We start from the raw sequence: 13,725 nt of genomic DNA, 5'->3' as shown, positions 1-13,725 counted from the left end.
TGGTGACAAGGTTTACTTGAAAAAGTAAAAGGGAAGAGTGAGGGAGAAACTAGCTCTGCAGAGCGAGTGTGGGCCGAAGAACAGAAGAAAAAGCACATGCGGAGGGATGGGGCGGGACATCAGGAGGAAAGCCATGATGGCCTCCATGCATATTTTTTTTTAAACGAATATAATGAAGAAAGAGAAGGGAGTGAGGTCAGAAAGAAAAAGTGCATCTCACGGTTCTCACAACTGTGGCCCAGCACACACAGCCCCGCTGCTCTGAGCACCCCCAGCCTCGGGCCAGGTTGGAGCCAGGGTCTGGGGCATTTTGCCAGCAACAAGCAGCTGGTTCAGCTTGGTGTCGACCTCCAACCACGGCATGGTGCCTGGGGCTCCGGCACCCCGCGTGCCCCGCTGCGCAGGCAGGGTCGCGAATGTGGCTGCGGCTGGCCTCTGACACCTCTGACCTCTGTGGGGTCCCAGTAGGATGCTCCTACGTCTCCCGACACCACACCTACGGCACCCAAGCATATCCAGCCCCGATCTGCACAGCCTGGGCCCGCTGAGCCCTCCTCACTGCATGGGCCCGGCTGCTGTTTGCTCCACATGTCTGTCTGCTCTGAGGGTCACCTTCCCCTGGGGAGAGCACGTCCCCAGCCTCCCCCACACCCCCACAGTGGTGCCCACAGCTTGGCAGGACTGTGCAGTGCAGACGCAGGATCACCACAAGGAAGTGTCATGTCCACCATGTCCCAAGTGTGCGAGAGGACACCACCCTCCACACAGAAAGCCCAGGTGATGGCGGGGAGCCCCACTGCCACAGGAAAGGCAGCTCCTCCCAGGGCCACCTCCTAACATATGGGACAGCGAGACAAGACCATGGAGCCAGCCTTCCTCATGACCTCAACCAGCAGAACGAAAATGTGGACGCCCAGTGTCTCAGGCTAAGCACCACAAGGGAGGCCTGGAGTGCAGGACTTCTTCCTGTACACGAGCGAGGCCCTGTGACATTTGCAAAGAGCCCCAAAGTAAGCAGACTTTTCCAAAGATGTCCAAACTGTGCCCCGCTAGTGGCAGCACAGGGTACAGTGACTGTGGAATAGGAAGGGGACTCCTGGGCCTGGGCAGTGCAGCCCCTCAACTGTCTCGGAGGGAGGGGACAGGGACCTGTGTGGGACCCTGGGGGCTTCCGGGTCTGAAGCAGGCCATCTGTAGTCCACCCTGGGCCCTCCTTGAACCCTCTGGGGTGCACAGACCTGCAGGTAGGGGGTGACTGGCCAGGCCACCTCGACCTGAGGGAAGAGCTGGGGACAAGGCATTCATAGGCAGAGTACAACCTCCCGGAGCACAGCCCAGACCAGGCCATGGCTGGCAATACGTATAACGGAAAGTTCAAAAACAATGCTTGTGCTGGGCGTGGTGGCACATGCCTGTAATCCCAGCACTCGGGAGGCTAAGGCAGGAGGATCATTGTGAGTTCGAGATCAACCGAGGCTATAAAGTGAGGCCAGTCTGAACTGCACAGTGTGACCCTGTCTCAAAAAGACAAAAAAAAAAACCCCAAAAACAATGCTTGTAAATGTGCTTCATCTAAACTTCTGCCTTCTCACTTTGTAGGGGATGGGGATTTAGCTCAGCGGCAAAGCGCCTGCCTGGCAAGTGCAAGGTCGTGAGTTTGGTTCCCGGTGCCGGAGAAAAACCAAAAAAACAAAACAAAACAAAAAATAAAATAAAATAAACTTCTGCCTTCTCACTTTGTAGGGGATGGGGATTTAGCTCAGCGGCAAAGCGCCTGCCTGGCAAGTGCAAGGTCGTGAGTTTGGTTCCCGGTGCCGGAGAAAAACCAAAAAAACAAAACAAAACAAAAAATAAAATAAAATAAACTTCTGCCTTCTCACTTTGTAAACACTCAAAACTTAAGAACCGTGCTTTGTCATCTAAGTTAAAATCAAGTTTCCTCATTTGTAGTTATGAAAAATGTTTTATACCATCTAAGAAATTCCCTTTGATTTTATGGAGGTAGTTGTCCCTTGGATCCAGGGCACTGGGTCTCGGCACCCCAGGGTGAGAAGCCCAACACCCCAGGCCCTTATCTAAGGGGCAGAGGCTGAACACACAGTCCTCCCACATTTTTAATCTCTAGGTGAGCCACAATACCTGACGCAGCAGAAATGCTGCATGAACAGACGCTACGCTGAGCCATTTGGGGAACGACTGCAAGAGAAAGTCTGTACAAGCGCAATGTAAACCAATCCTTCCGCTGAACGTTTTCAGTCCGGGACTGCATCTGCAGATGTGGAACACGTACATACAAACAGCTGCACAGACAGCTGGTTAGCCAGGCGAGTCAATGGATGAAACACAGCTGGGCTGGGGATGTCGCTCAGGGGTAGAGCACTTGCCTCGCACGGGTGAGGCCCTGGGTTCAATCCGAAGCACGACAAAACAAACAAGCAAAATAAAAGAGTAACAGTGATTTATGAGAAAGTTAAAACCATAACATCTCTTCATAAGAGCCCCGCACTGGAATGATTCCAACGTCCAGCAGTAGGTACACGATACACAGACTGTTACAGCCGGACAGCAGACTGGGACCGACCACCGACCCTGCCTTTGCCGATGCAACAGGTCGGAGTGGGAGCTGCCAGGGGCTGGAGTGGGGACAGAGCCGCACGGGGTACAGCACCTGAGACCACAGCTACACACTGGGCCTAAACGGTGAAGCAACAGAAACCTGAACACATGTGAGTGAGAATGGCGGACAGAGAAACCTGAGTGAGGTCAGTGGACTGCGTCCGAGCGAGCGCTCTGATCATGGTGGGACTGTAACTTCTGAGAAGTAACCACGGGGCGACTGCACTGCGCAAACACAGGGGTGCTCTGTACCGTTTCTCACAGCTACACAGGAACCTACTTCTCTCAAGTGTCGGGGTGGATCACACCCATAATCCCACAGCCCTGGCAGGAAGACCCCAAATTTAAGCCTAGCATCTTCAGCAAGATCCTGTCTTTAAAAAAATAAAAAAGGGCTGGAGATGTATCTTAGTGCAAATGCCCTGGGTTTAATCTCAGTATTACATGAAAGACAGAAAGTGCGGAAAAAAGGAAGGAAGGAAAGAGAGGGAAAGGAAAGAAAGGGAAAGGAAGGGAAGGCCTTCCTGTGATGGGACAGCCCTGTAATCCTAGCGCTCGGGAGGCTGAGGCAAGAGGATCATTGTGAGTTTGAGATTAGCCTGGGTTACAAAGTGAGCTCAAGGCCAGCCTGAACTGCACAGCAAGACCCTGTTTCAAAAAGACGAAAGAAAGAAAGAAAGAAAGAAAGAAAGAAAGAAAGAAAGAAAGAAAAAAAAAAGGAAGAAAGAAAGAAAAAGAAAGAAAGAAAGAAAGAAGAAAGAAAGAAAGAAAGAAAGAAAGAAAGAAAGAAAGAAAGAAAGAAAGAAAGAAAGAAAGAAAGAAAAAGAAAAGAAAGAAACTCACTGATTCGCCACTGGGGCAGTTAAAATTTAAAAGATGCCACCTCACAAAGCTATAGATGAGAAGCAACCAAATTCTCACTCATTGCTGGTGGGAGCACGGTGGTACAACCACTTAGGAAAGACATCTGAACATTTCTTAGAAGTCTAAACACATCTTGTCCCTATGATCAGCCACTCCACTGCGAGGTGTTTTCTCAAGAGAAATGAAAAAATATTATCTGTAAAATAGTGTTCAGAGGCTTACTCAAAAATTGCAAAACCCGGAACCACCTTGATGTCGCTGGATGAGAGACTGAAGTGTGAGACATTCCGACAATGGAATCCAAAGCCACTGATCAAAAAGGTACAACATCCAGGCAGACGAACACGCTGCTGCAGACAAGAACCTGAGTGCTGGTCAGATGAGGTACTGCCCAGGCAACAGCCTCCTTCTGGGGACAGAGGGGCAGGACACTGACCTGCAGAGGCCTAAGGGGAGTGAGACAGCTTTCCACTTTTCTGTAGGGTCTGGTGTCCACAATTACCAACACACACATCTGAGATCCATACATTCACAGGCTGTGAAAAATCACCTAAAAATGTAAATACCCTGAACACTAATGAGAAACCTGCGCAAGTACCTGAGATGAAGTATGCCGCTGCCCTTCTGTCACCACTGTGTCCAGATGTTCCCAAGCCTCACAGATGACCCCAAGCGGTCACAGCTGGGCCTTTTCAGAGGTAGCTGGATCTAGGGTATGTGATGCCGGGATTGAGGGTGCCCCACCCTGGGTGAGTGCTGCCCATCCTAAGGGTGGGTAGACTGGATGGACTAGACGGGACAAGAAGAGTGCCACTGCCATTATTTGCTGCTTCTTTGCTACTTTGCCGTCTTCCTGTCTGCTGCTTGCCATGGACTGTTTCTCCTCTGCGATGCCCTCTGCTGTGCCACCCTGCCTTGGAGCCAGGCGACTATGGACTGAAACCTCTACAAACTGGGAGCTAAATAACCCTCTCCTCCTTTAACTCTGAGTGTTAGGTATTTCGTTTCAGCAACACAAAAAAGTAAGTGAAGTAGCCCCTTGCTCTGAGATGCACTGAAAACGCCCACGTGTGCTGGGTCAGGCAGTGGGCGAGAACCTAACAAAGCCCAGGGACAAGATGCCAACATGCCGAGGACCGAGCTGCAGGAGTGGCCACTGTTTTGTTTCTTCTCTAAGTGTGAATATTTTCCCAATATAACTGTAGAGGTAAAAACAAAATTATTCGAAAGTACACCTGAAGTCTGCCATGTATTGTATGGCTATCACACTGCAAAAAAATACAAGTAGGGCTGGAGATATAGCTCAGCAGCACAGCGCCTGCCTGGCAAGGGTGAGGCCCAGCGTTCAAGTCCCAGTACCAAAAGCAAACAAAAACAAGTAGCCTGGCGTGGCGGTAGCTGCCTGTAATCCTAGCACTCGAGAGACTGAGGCAGGAAGGTCACTGTGAGTCTGATGCCGGCCTGGGCTACACATCAAGACCCTGTCTCAACAAATAGTAATAACGAAGTGCCAGGTATGGTGGTGCACAACTGCAATCCCAGCACTCTGGAAGGGAGAGGCAGGAGGATTCCAAGTACAAGCCCAGCCTGGACAATGTAGCGACTTAGCAAGACCTACCTCAAACTAAAAATACAAAAAAATGGCTGGGTATGCAGCTCAGTGCAAAGACCTTGCATTCGATCGGCCCCTCCCCACCTCTCTCTCTCTCTCTCTCTCACACACACACAGAGCCAGTGAGGTGGTGCACACCTACAATCCTAGCTACTCAGGAGGCTAAGCCAGGAGAATCACAAGTTCAAGGCCAGCCTGGGCAATTCAGCAAGAATCTGTGTCAAATATAAAAGGGCAGGGACACAGCCCAGGGGCAGAGCACTTGCCTGGCATGGGCAAGGCCCTGGGTTCCATCCCCAGCACTGCAAGGAAAGAAGAAATGAAACGAGAAAAGGAAGAGCAGCCTGCGTGACAAGCCCGGCCACGTGCTGGACTGACAATGCTCACAGACACCCTCGTCCTGTGAACGTGCCACCCTGCAGAGCAGAAGTGGGGACCCTGACACGGGCAGATGGTGCCAGGGCACGCGTGCAGCCCGCAGTGGAAGAGGGCAAGAGCAGGAGCAGCAGAGACGCGCAGCGAGATGGCAGGAGGCAGGAGGCGTGAGCCACAGCTTCGCGGCCTGCAGCTCGAGGTCCCGGGGCTGCAGAAGGAGCCTTCCCTTTGACCACTCCAGACTCCAGACTCGCGGGAACAGAAGCATTCTCCGGGCTGCTTGGTGGCAACGTGGCCCAGCAGGGCTGCCACACTACTGGAGCTCAGACAGCCTGGTGCCCGCCTGAGTGCAGGCCCACAGCACCAAAGGCCTGGCAGTGCCTCGACGATGTGTTCACACCCACCACCCTTGCAGGAAGGAGCAGCGCTGCAGGAGGGCACAGAGCAGCGGGGCGCACCCTCCGTGACTTCAGGGTCAGGGAAACTCAGTGCCAGAGACTGCAGCAGGGAGAACGTGGGGCCACGATTCACAGGGCGGCCTCGGCCAATCAGAGGCACCAGGCGCAGGGCCATCACCTCTGGGCCCCCTTGCACGGCTCCCACCCCTGGCCTGGGGGCTCCCACGGAGGCCCTCCTGTCCCCCTTTGCTGCACCAGCATTTCCTCTTCTGGGTCCCTAGAGAGGGGATTTGCTCTCCTCTCACGCAATGAAACGCTCCTCAGCAGGGTGCTGCTGTCTGGGTCACCCACGGCCACCTCACAGATGCAGCGGCCCAGTCAGAAGCTGGTTCACAATTTGTGCTCAGACAGTGGAGGAGACCACACAGGCAGAACTCAAGAGTCCTGGCTCCGGGGCTGAGCTGTAAGTGTGGAGACCAGTCCAGTTCAACCTTGAAACGCACCAAAGCCCATCGTGCCGCCTTGTCGCCAGCCTTTCCACCCCAAACATCAAGGCCATGCTACATACAGAAGCCCGTCGTTTCCCGGCGATCAGACTGGTTATGCTTTCCACACAGCAGCTGTGAAGGGTCACCTCGTGAGCAGTGGGGACAGCTGAGCACCTGGGGCCAGGAGCACAGTGGGCTCAGGTGTGTCCTTTAGCCAGGGACAGGCCATGGATCTGTGCATAAGGCAACTAGGGGACAGACTCACAGCGCAGGCCTGTTCTGCCGTGCCTGTGTGTGGCTTCCTTCCCCACCCTCCAGAGGTGGGTCCCCAACTTCAGTCTCAGCTGCAGGTCTACCCCACCTCCAGGTGTGAGCTCTGGGAAGCTGGCACAAGCCAGGGAGCCGCAAGAGGAGCCCTATCCCCAGAGCCAGCACCACTTGTCCCCACCCCAGCAGGGAGAAGGCAACAGGGTCCGGGTGGGACTGCAGCCCTCAGGGACCCAGCTGCCAACCGGAGCTTTCTGTGGTCTCATGTATTCTCAAAAATCCCGACACCTCAAGTTCTAACCCGACCAAAGTTTAGCACACGTACTTATAAAACCCATGGCTCTATTCTATTTGTTGTGTTTTTGTTTTTTTTTTTTTTGGTCTTTGGTTTTTTTATCTGGTACCAGGAATTGAACTCACGACCTCATGCTTGCCAGGCAGGCGCTGTGCCACTGAGCTAAATCCCCAGCCCCTAAAATTACTATGATTATTATTATTATTATTATTTTTTGTCTTTCTGAGACAGGGTCTCACTGTGCAGTTCAGGCTGGCCTTGAACTCACTTTGCAGCCCAGGCTGGTCTTGAACTCGCAACGATCCTCCAGCCTCAGCCTCCCAAGTGCTGGGATTACAGGCGTGCGCCACCCTGCCCGACTTACGCGGCTCTATTCTAGCTACAGAGCTTTCTTCTTGCAGAACCTATCAGGGACAAGTACGGGGCACAGGGCCCGGGACTGTTCCTCACCTCTCCTGACCCACATCAGCAAAGCGTCACCAGTCTCCCTGAGGACCCACAGCCTTCACCCTGCAGACAGGGCGGCAAGGGAGAGCTGACGAGGCGGAGCTGCCCACATGGCGCTGTCGGTTCTAACACTATTCCAACCAGCTCTCTCATGAATGAACTGCAGGCTTTCCAAAGGAAAGCACAACGCACATGTTGCTTCAGGGCTGCTAGGTTAGAATGCACGTGACCTTCTCCTTGGAAAACTGCTCTGAAGAGCTAACATGTCCCAGGGTCCCAGGAGCCGAGGAGAACACACCCAGCAGACGGGGTGGGTGGCTCTGGCTGGAACGCATCAAGTGCCCCAAATAATTCGCAGTGACTGCCTAACAGGTTGCTATAGAAAAGGGCCTTTCGCCCAGGTGTGGTGGTACACACCTACAATCCCAACACTCAGGAGGCTGAGGCAGGAGGACCTTGAGTTTAAGGCCAGCCTGGTCTATGTAGCAAGACCCTGTCTCAAGTGAAAGAAAAAACAAAGGGCTTTTTCTCCTATAAGTAGGATGAGAATAAAAAATACTCTTCTCTAAGATGTGATAAATCTTTAATGAAAACAAATTGACCTCCACCAAGAATCATCATTTATGCTTCAAACCCCAGCCCGAGGGCTGGGCTGGGGAACTCAGGGAATGACTGGCCATCATCGCTCAGCAGGAATCATCCCACGCTTGAGCCCACACCTCATGTCCTCGTCTTAGTACTCAGAATCCGCTAGCAGAAGCGGTTCATGGTTGCCTTGGCAACCCAAGGATTTAAGACTCTGAGGAAAGTACAAGGCAGAATCACTTGTTGGATTCTGAAAACACCTTCTGCTTCCAACTGCATTTGCAACACCCAGCCCCTAGGCTCAGGAGCACCCTACTGTCTAGCAGCGGGTCACCTCATGAGACACAGAGGCCCCAGGCCGTCATCGTGGATGAATTGTGGGCACGCACAGGTGTCCTGGGACAGTGGGGGCTGTAAGGGTCTGTGCACCCCAGGACGGCCCCGAGGCCCTTCACTCAGTGGAGACTGCTGCTTCTCAGGTTTTGGTGGAGCGGGTGAAAGACTGTGAACAAAGTAAGGAGCAGACAGGACGTCACAGTCCATGCCCTCTGCCCCGGGTCCCTCTCCACAGGGACGGCTAGCAGGAGAACAATCAACTTTTCCATCTGCCCAGAAACATCCCTCTGATTTGGTTCAGCTCTGTGCCAAAGGCTGGGGGCTGCCCCCAGGAACTCTGTCCACCGAGAAGATATGTGTGATGGTCACGACAGTGGGCAGTGCCCCTGGAGCTGGTACCTAGAGCCCAGGGCTGCTGCCCAGCATCCCAGTGTCCAGGACACCCCCCCGGAGTACAGCCCTGCAGGGGGCCAAGAAGCCCTGAGTTAAACCCACTTGCACTGAACATGCTTCAGCCTGGGCCTGGGCTCAGGCAAGGACACAGGCAGCAAAGGGTGGAGGCGGAACAAGTAAGCACCGCCCATGGAAACGAGCTCTTCTAAACTGGAGGAGAGGTGCTGTCTGCTGGATACAGAGTTTCAGGGGAGCAGGACAAGACACTGCTTAAGGGATACAGTTTCTCTTTGGGAGATGCTGAAGTTCCAACCAACAGGAATGCATTTGGCGCCAGTGAACTGTATGAACTGTACACCTAAAAATGCTTAGGCACATGCCTAAACTCTCAGCTACTTTTTTTTTTTTTTTTTTTTTTTTGGTTTTTCTCCAGTACCGGGAACCGAACTCACGACCTTGCGCTTGCCAGGCAGGCGCTTTTGCCGCTGAGCTAAGTCCCCAGCCCCTCTCAGCTACTTTTTTGTTTGTTTGTGACAGGGTCTCGCTATGCAGTTCAGCTCGCCTTGAGCTCACTTTGTAGCCCAGGCTGGCCTGGAACTCCCAACGATCCTCCTGCCTCAGCCTCCCAAGTGCTGGGATTACAGATGTGTGCCACCACGCCTGGCTCATCTCAGCTACTTTGCAGCTGATGCAAGAGGACTCAAAGTTCAAGGCCAGCCTGGGCAATTTATTGAGACCCCGTCTCAAAATAAAAAGGACTTGGGCTGTGTCTCAGTGGTAGAGCACCCATGGGTTCAAACCGTGTAACTGAAAAACAAAAAAGGTTTATGACAGTTCCGTTTCTGTTCTGTATACTTTGCTACAATGAGAAAAACCCCACGTATCAGGTCTGCCTTGGTTCCCAGGCTTGGGGCCCTCAGGGGAGCCTTCCCACCTCATCCCCAGCTCTTCAGCCACCTCAGCCATGGAGAGGAGAAGCCACAGGGTCCTGCGCTCACCTGCTGCCCATCCTGCCCCAGGAAGCCTTCCAGGTGGGAGGAGCCAGGCCCCCCAGGCCAGCACACTGGTGACATTTTTCAGGAGCAGCACCTCATATTCAGTAAACATTTCATTTCCTATCTGCTGCTCTGGGGACAGAGACTGAACCATCCTGCAGGCTGTGGGAACCACCTCCCACAGGCTGGGTTGGGGGCCTCAAAACAGTAAAAAAAAAAAAAAAAAACAAACAGCATAGTGAACCCTCCAAGGGATGGCAGGGGAGAAGGTCACTCTGCGGAGCAGGGCCCAGTTGGGCTGTGAGACCCTCATAGCAGATATGCCACATGTGTCCGTGCTGTAAGGTCCTTCACAGCCGCAACACCCCAGCCTGAGCCCACGGACAGCACTCGGGGTCTGCAGCTGCCAGCCTCTCTGGCGACCACCGCGTGCTCGTCAGTTCCACAGGAGAGAGGACACCAAATCCACACCCCACACAGGGCCAAAGAGCCCCCACTGTCTCCTCACTGCCCCACTCACAGCCCTGCCCACCCTCTTGGCTTCAGGGGAGCCCCATCCCGGGCAGCCCCATGTCTAGGGCACCAGTCCTGATGGGCACGGACAGGCGGGGGCTTCAAAACCGCAGCCGCCCTGGTCTTTGAGATGCGTTATTTGCTTCCCTGCGGTCACAGCAATTCCTGTGAAAGGGAGGGGCCAAGGGAAGCCAGTGTGAGACTGGAAAGGCCCGCTGCCCCACAGCCTCCGGGCCACCAGGGAGCCCTGGGGCTGAAGCCTGCTCTTCACAAATGAAGGGCTTACTTGAGTCTCGGCTGCTGAACGGCCACCCAGGCGTGGGAAGGAACGCGGGCAGCGGAGAGCCGGCCCGGCTGTCGTCCTCCACCTGCTGTGTGATGTGCCGGACAGTCTCTTTGTTCTTGCGGTTCTTCCTCCGGCCCGTAGGCTGCCAGCTGTCCCCAGCACCCTGCTCTGCGAACGAGCTCTGTACTGCACCGTCCTTGGCAGAGGGCAGCTCACTCCCTCCATAGTGAGAGGGCGAGATCTGCTCCTCCTTGATACGCAGAGGCCCATAGCCCACATCTCCAGGCCACAGGGCCTGCGAGGAGATGTCCTCAGGGCCATCGGCCTTGGGCTCCGGATCCTCCTTCCCGTAACTGCTCCCGCCTTCATGGCAGCTGGCAATGGCTGAGTCTCCAGAGGAGTTGGCTGGGCTCGTCCGCCGAGCCAGCCACGGGGAGATGCTCCTCCCCGCCATCACGGCCGAGATCAGGGCCTCCGTGCTGCTGCTGGATGGGGCGCCAATCTCGAACTCTGAGAGCTCATCTGAGGTGTCTGACTTGATGCTGATGTCCAGCGCGGCCTTGATGAAGTCGTGGCAGGCCTGCACGATGTCCGTCATCTGCAGGAAGCTGGCGGCGGACATCACCTCGATGACATTCCTGCTCGTGAGGGCCAGGTGGGCAGAGTACATGAAGTCGATGATGGCCTTGAAGCCCTGGGCTGTGACAATGTCCAGGTGGGTGACTGTGGCCTGGTCAGATGTCTTCTGCACCTGGCAGTAGAGCGTCTTGAAGTAGCGGCTGCTCCCAAGCAGGACGTTCTTGTGCGCCTTGAAGACCTTGCCCTCCACGACAACACAGACGTCGCACAGGACCCCGTGCTGCCTCTGCTCATTGAGCTCACGAAGCAGGTGCCGGTAGTGGGACGTGATTTCCATATCTTCCTTTCGGTTGTTCATCTGGAAGTCTTGGTGTGGCCTCTCCTACAGACCCTGTGGGGAACAAGGAAAGGGTTACCCACATGTGCCACATGGACAGGTGGCAGCTGCAGAGCATGGTAGGGTGGGGCAGCCACGTCTTTGCAGCATGCACAGTGGTGCAGGGCAGGGGCCGTGGGGACAGCTTGGAGCTGGGCACAGAGGTTGTGGCTGGGGCCACTGCTGGTGGTAGGAGCCAGCCACACAAGCCGGAGGGCAGGGGGGTAAGGAAGCACGGTGCCCTCACCGGCACAGGGCCACAACAGTGGGCAGACACCAGCCCTGTCCCAGATGAACCAAAGCTCCAGGTTCATAATGGACGTGGGGTTCTGAGCAGAATTACACACACGGCAACTAACACATCCCAGAAATAATAACTCACCCATCAGTAAATTGAAGCAACTTCCTTGCCCAAACTGAACATCGAGGTTAAACAATCCAAGTGTGGCCCTCATCCCTCAAACTTGAAGAATTATTCTTAAAAATATATAAATAAGTAAAACTTCCTACACACAGGCACAAGGGAGAGTAACAAGACCTGAAATCGGACGTCTACAGCCTGGCCCCTAAAAACTCCCAAACCTCTGAGCTCCCGGCACGTGCACAGGATGCACTTCTAGCCCATGGTTGCTGCCCAGCACCGGGGTGGGGCCTGGGAGGTTCCTGGGCCCAGGGGACACATCTGAAGTGGAGAGATCCTCCTGGTCACTCCCTCACCATAGACGTCCTGCTCAAGAGCCAAGGGGAAATTTGCCATCCGCAGCTCAGCGGCCAAAGTTCAAAACTGAGGCCAGCCCTCCCCTGACCTCAGGGACAGCCAGCAGCCTCTGGGCGCCGCAGCTTCCAGAAGCTTCGCCTGTCTCTGCCTCCGTCCTCACTCAGTGCTCTCCCTGTGGGTCTGCGTCGGCCGGTTTTTACATGGACACCAGTCACTCTGCAGTCCAGGGCTCACCTAACACCTCCTCTTCACTAACTACATCTGCGACAACCTTACTTCCAAACGAGGCCATATACTGAGGCCCTAGGAGTTCACACTTTAATACGTGAATTCCTGAGAGACACATCCAACCCCAAATCCACCTGAGAAGGGCACAGACATTACAGTGTGCTCTTTCTCCCTTAAACACGCCATGTTCCGAACTGATCTCGGTCAACTGGTAGCACTCAGCTGAAATGTCACTGTGCTTAACAGAAAGACAGCAAGCTGGCTGAACACAGAGACTGAGTCCTTCCAGGGGCCCCCCAATCCGCCCACGCAGCCCTCTGGGCCAGACAGGGTGCGAGTTTTACTCCTCCTCTTCCTCCTGACTTACTGAAAGTGCTGCAGCACACATCCTTCCTCTTGGTCACCTGAGAAATGACCTGTGGAGTGCAGGGACTGCTAATTCACAGGTGGGGACAATGAGGCAGCAAAGAGGTTTTACTTCCTCTCCTCAGATGCTAGAGGTGCTGGCCACCATCCCCCTTCCCTGGCCTTCTTGCAGCTGCTAGGGACACCAGCACCACCTCGCCTGCACCTCTTGCTCGCTCTCCTCCAGCGACTCCTGAGGCCAGCACCTGGAGACGCCCCCAGCCTGTCCTCCTCCAGCCAGCACGACCTGCAGCAGCACTGTCTGGACCTGCGACTGGAACCTTTCAGAGCCTTCAGTGGTGCAAACGCCCGCTGTGGCACTTGGTCCAGGCAGTTGGGCTGCAGCTAAGAGCAGATAACCACCAACCTGAGTATCAGCAAAACAAAGAAGCATAAACCTGAGGCATATGCAGGTAAACTGATGCACCGTTATGTCAAGTGAAACAATCAGACACGAAAGTTTAAATATCGCATGGTTGAGAAACCCAAAATATAAATAAAAAGCAAAATAAAGGATAGATAATAAGAAGCAGGGAGAACTTTTTCAAATGGGCAGGGGAGCTGGAAGGAAGAGAAAAGGATTAAAGAAGAGACTCAAGGAAGAAAATGGAAACAGATGTTCAAATGGGAAGGGGATCAAGAATTGGAGGGAGCTGGGCATGGTGGCATACACCTGTGATCCCAGCACTTGGGAGGCTGAGGCAGGATGACTGTCATGAGTGTGAGGCCAGCTTCACAGTGAGTTTAAGGCTAGCTTGAACCACAAAGTGAGGCCCTGTCTCAAAAAAAGAAAAGGAAACAGAATTAAGATGTGTTCTATTCAGGTACAAACTCCCCACAATAAATGTGAGCATTACGTACTGTAAACGTGTACTAATAAAAAATACATAATAAGAAATTCTAAAAATTTTTAAAATTGTAGGCAGAAGCTATTCCTGAAGATGTGCAT

The 13,725-nt window shown here is 53.8% G+C and overlaps 1 protein-coding gene across 1 annotated transcript in view; it reads right to left on the bottom strand.

Annotated features, from left to right (window-relative positions):
- Positions 1 to 11,440, bottom strand: part of Zbtb46 (zinc finger and BTB domain containing 46) — a gene marked incomplete at its 5' end in the record, with an annotated part of 46,659 nt that extends 35,219 nt beyond the window's left edge. Inside the window, 1 exon segment of the mRNA XM_013507488.1 lies at positions 10,471 to 11,440. Coding sequence (XP_013362942.1) covers positions 10,471 to 11,407 — 937 coding nt within the window.
- Between the last annotated feature and the right edge of the window lie 2,285 nt (positions 11,441 to 13,725).

This window comes from Chinchilla lanigera, unplaced genomic scaffold, assembly GCF_000276665.1.
Source record: "Chinchilla lanigera isolate Chin_1 unplaced genomic scaffold, ChiLan1.0 scaffold00127, whole genome shotgun sequence".
NCBI classification, from domain to species: domain Eukaryota; kingdom Metazoa; phylum Chordata; class Mammalia; order Rodentia; family Chinchillidae; genus Chinchilla; species Chinchilla lanigera.
The sequence above is the reverse complement of the archived record's forward strand: the minus strand, read 5'-3'. Positions and strand labels throughout refer to the sequence as shown.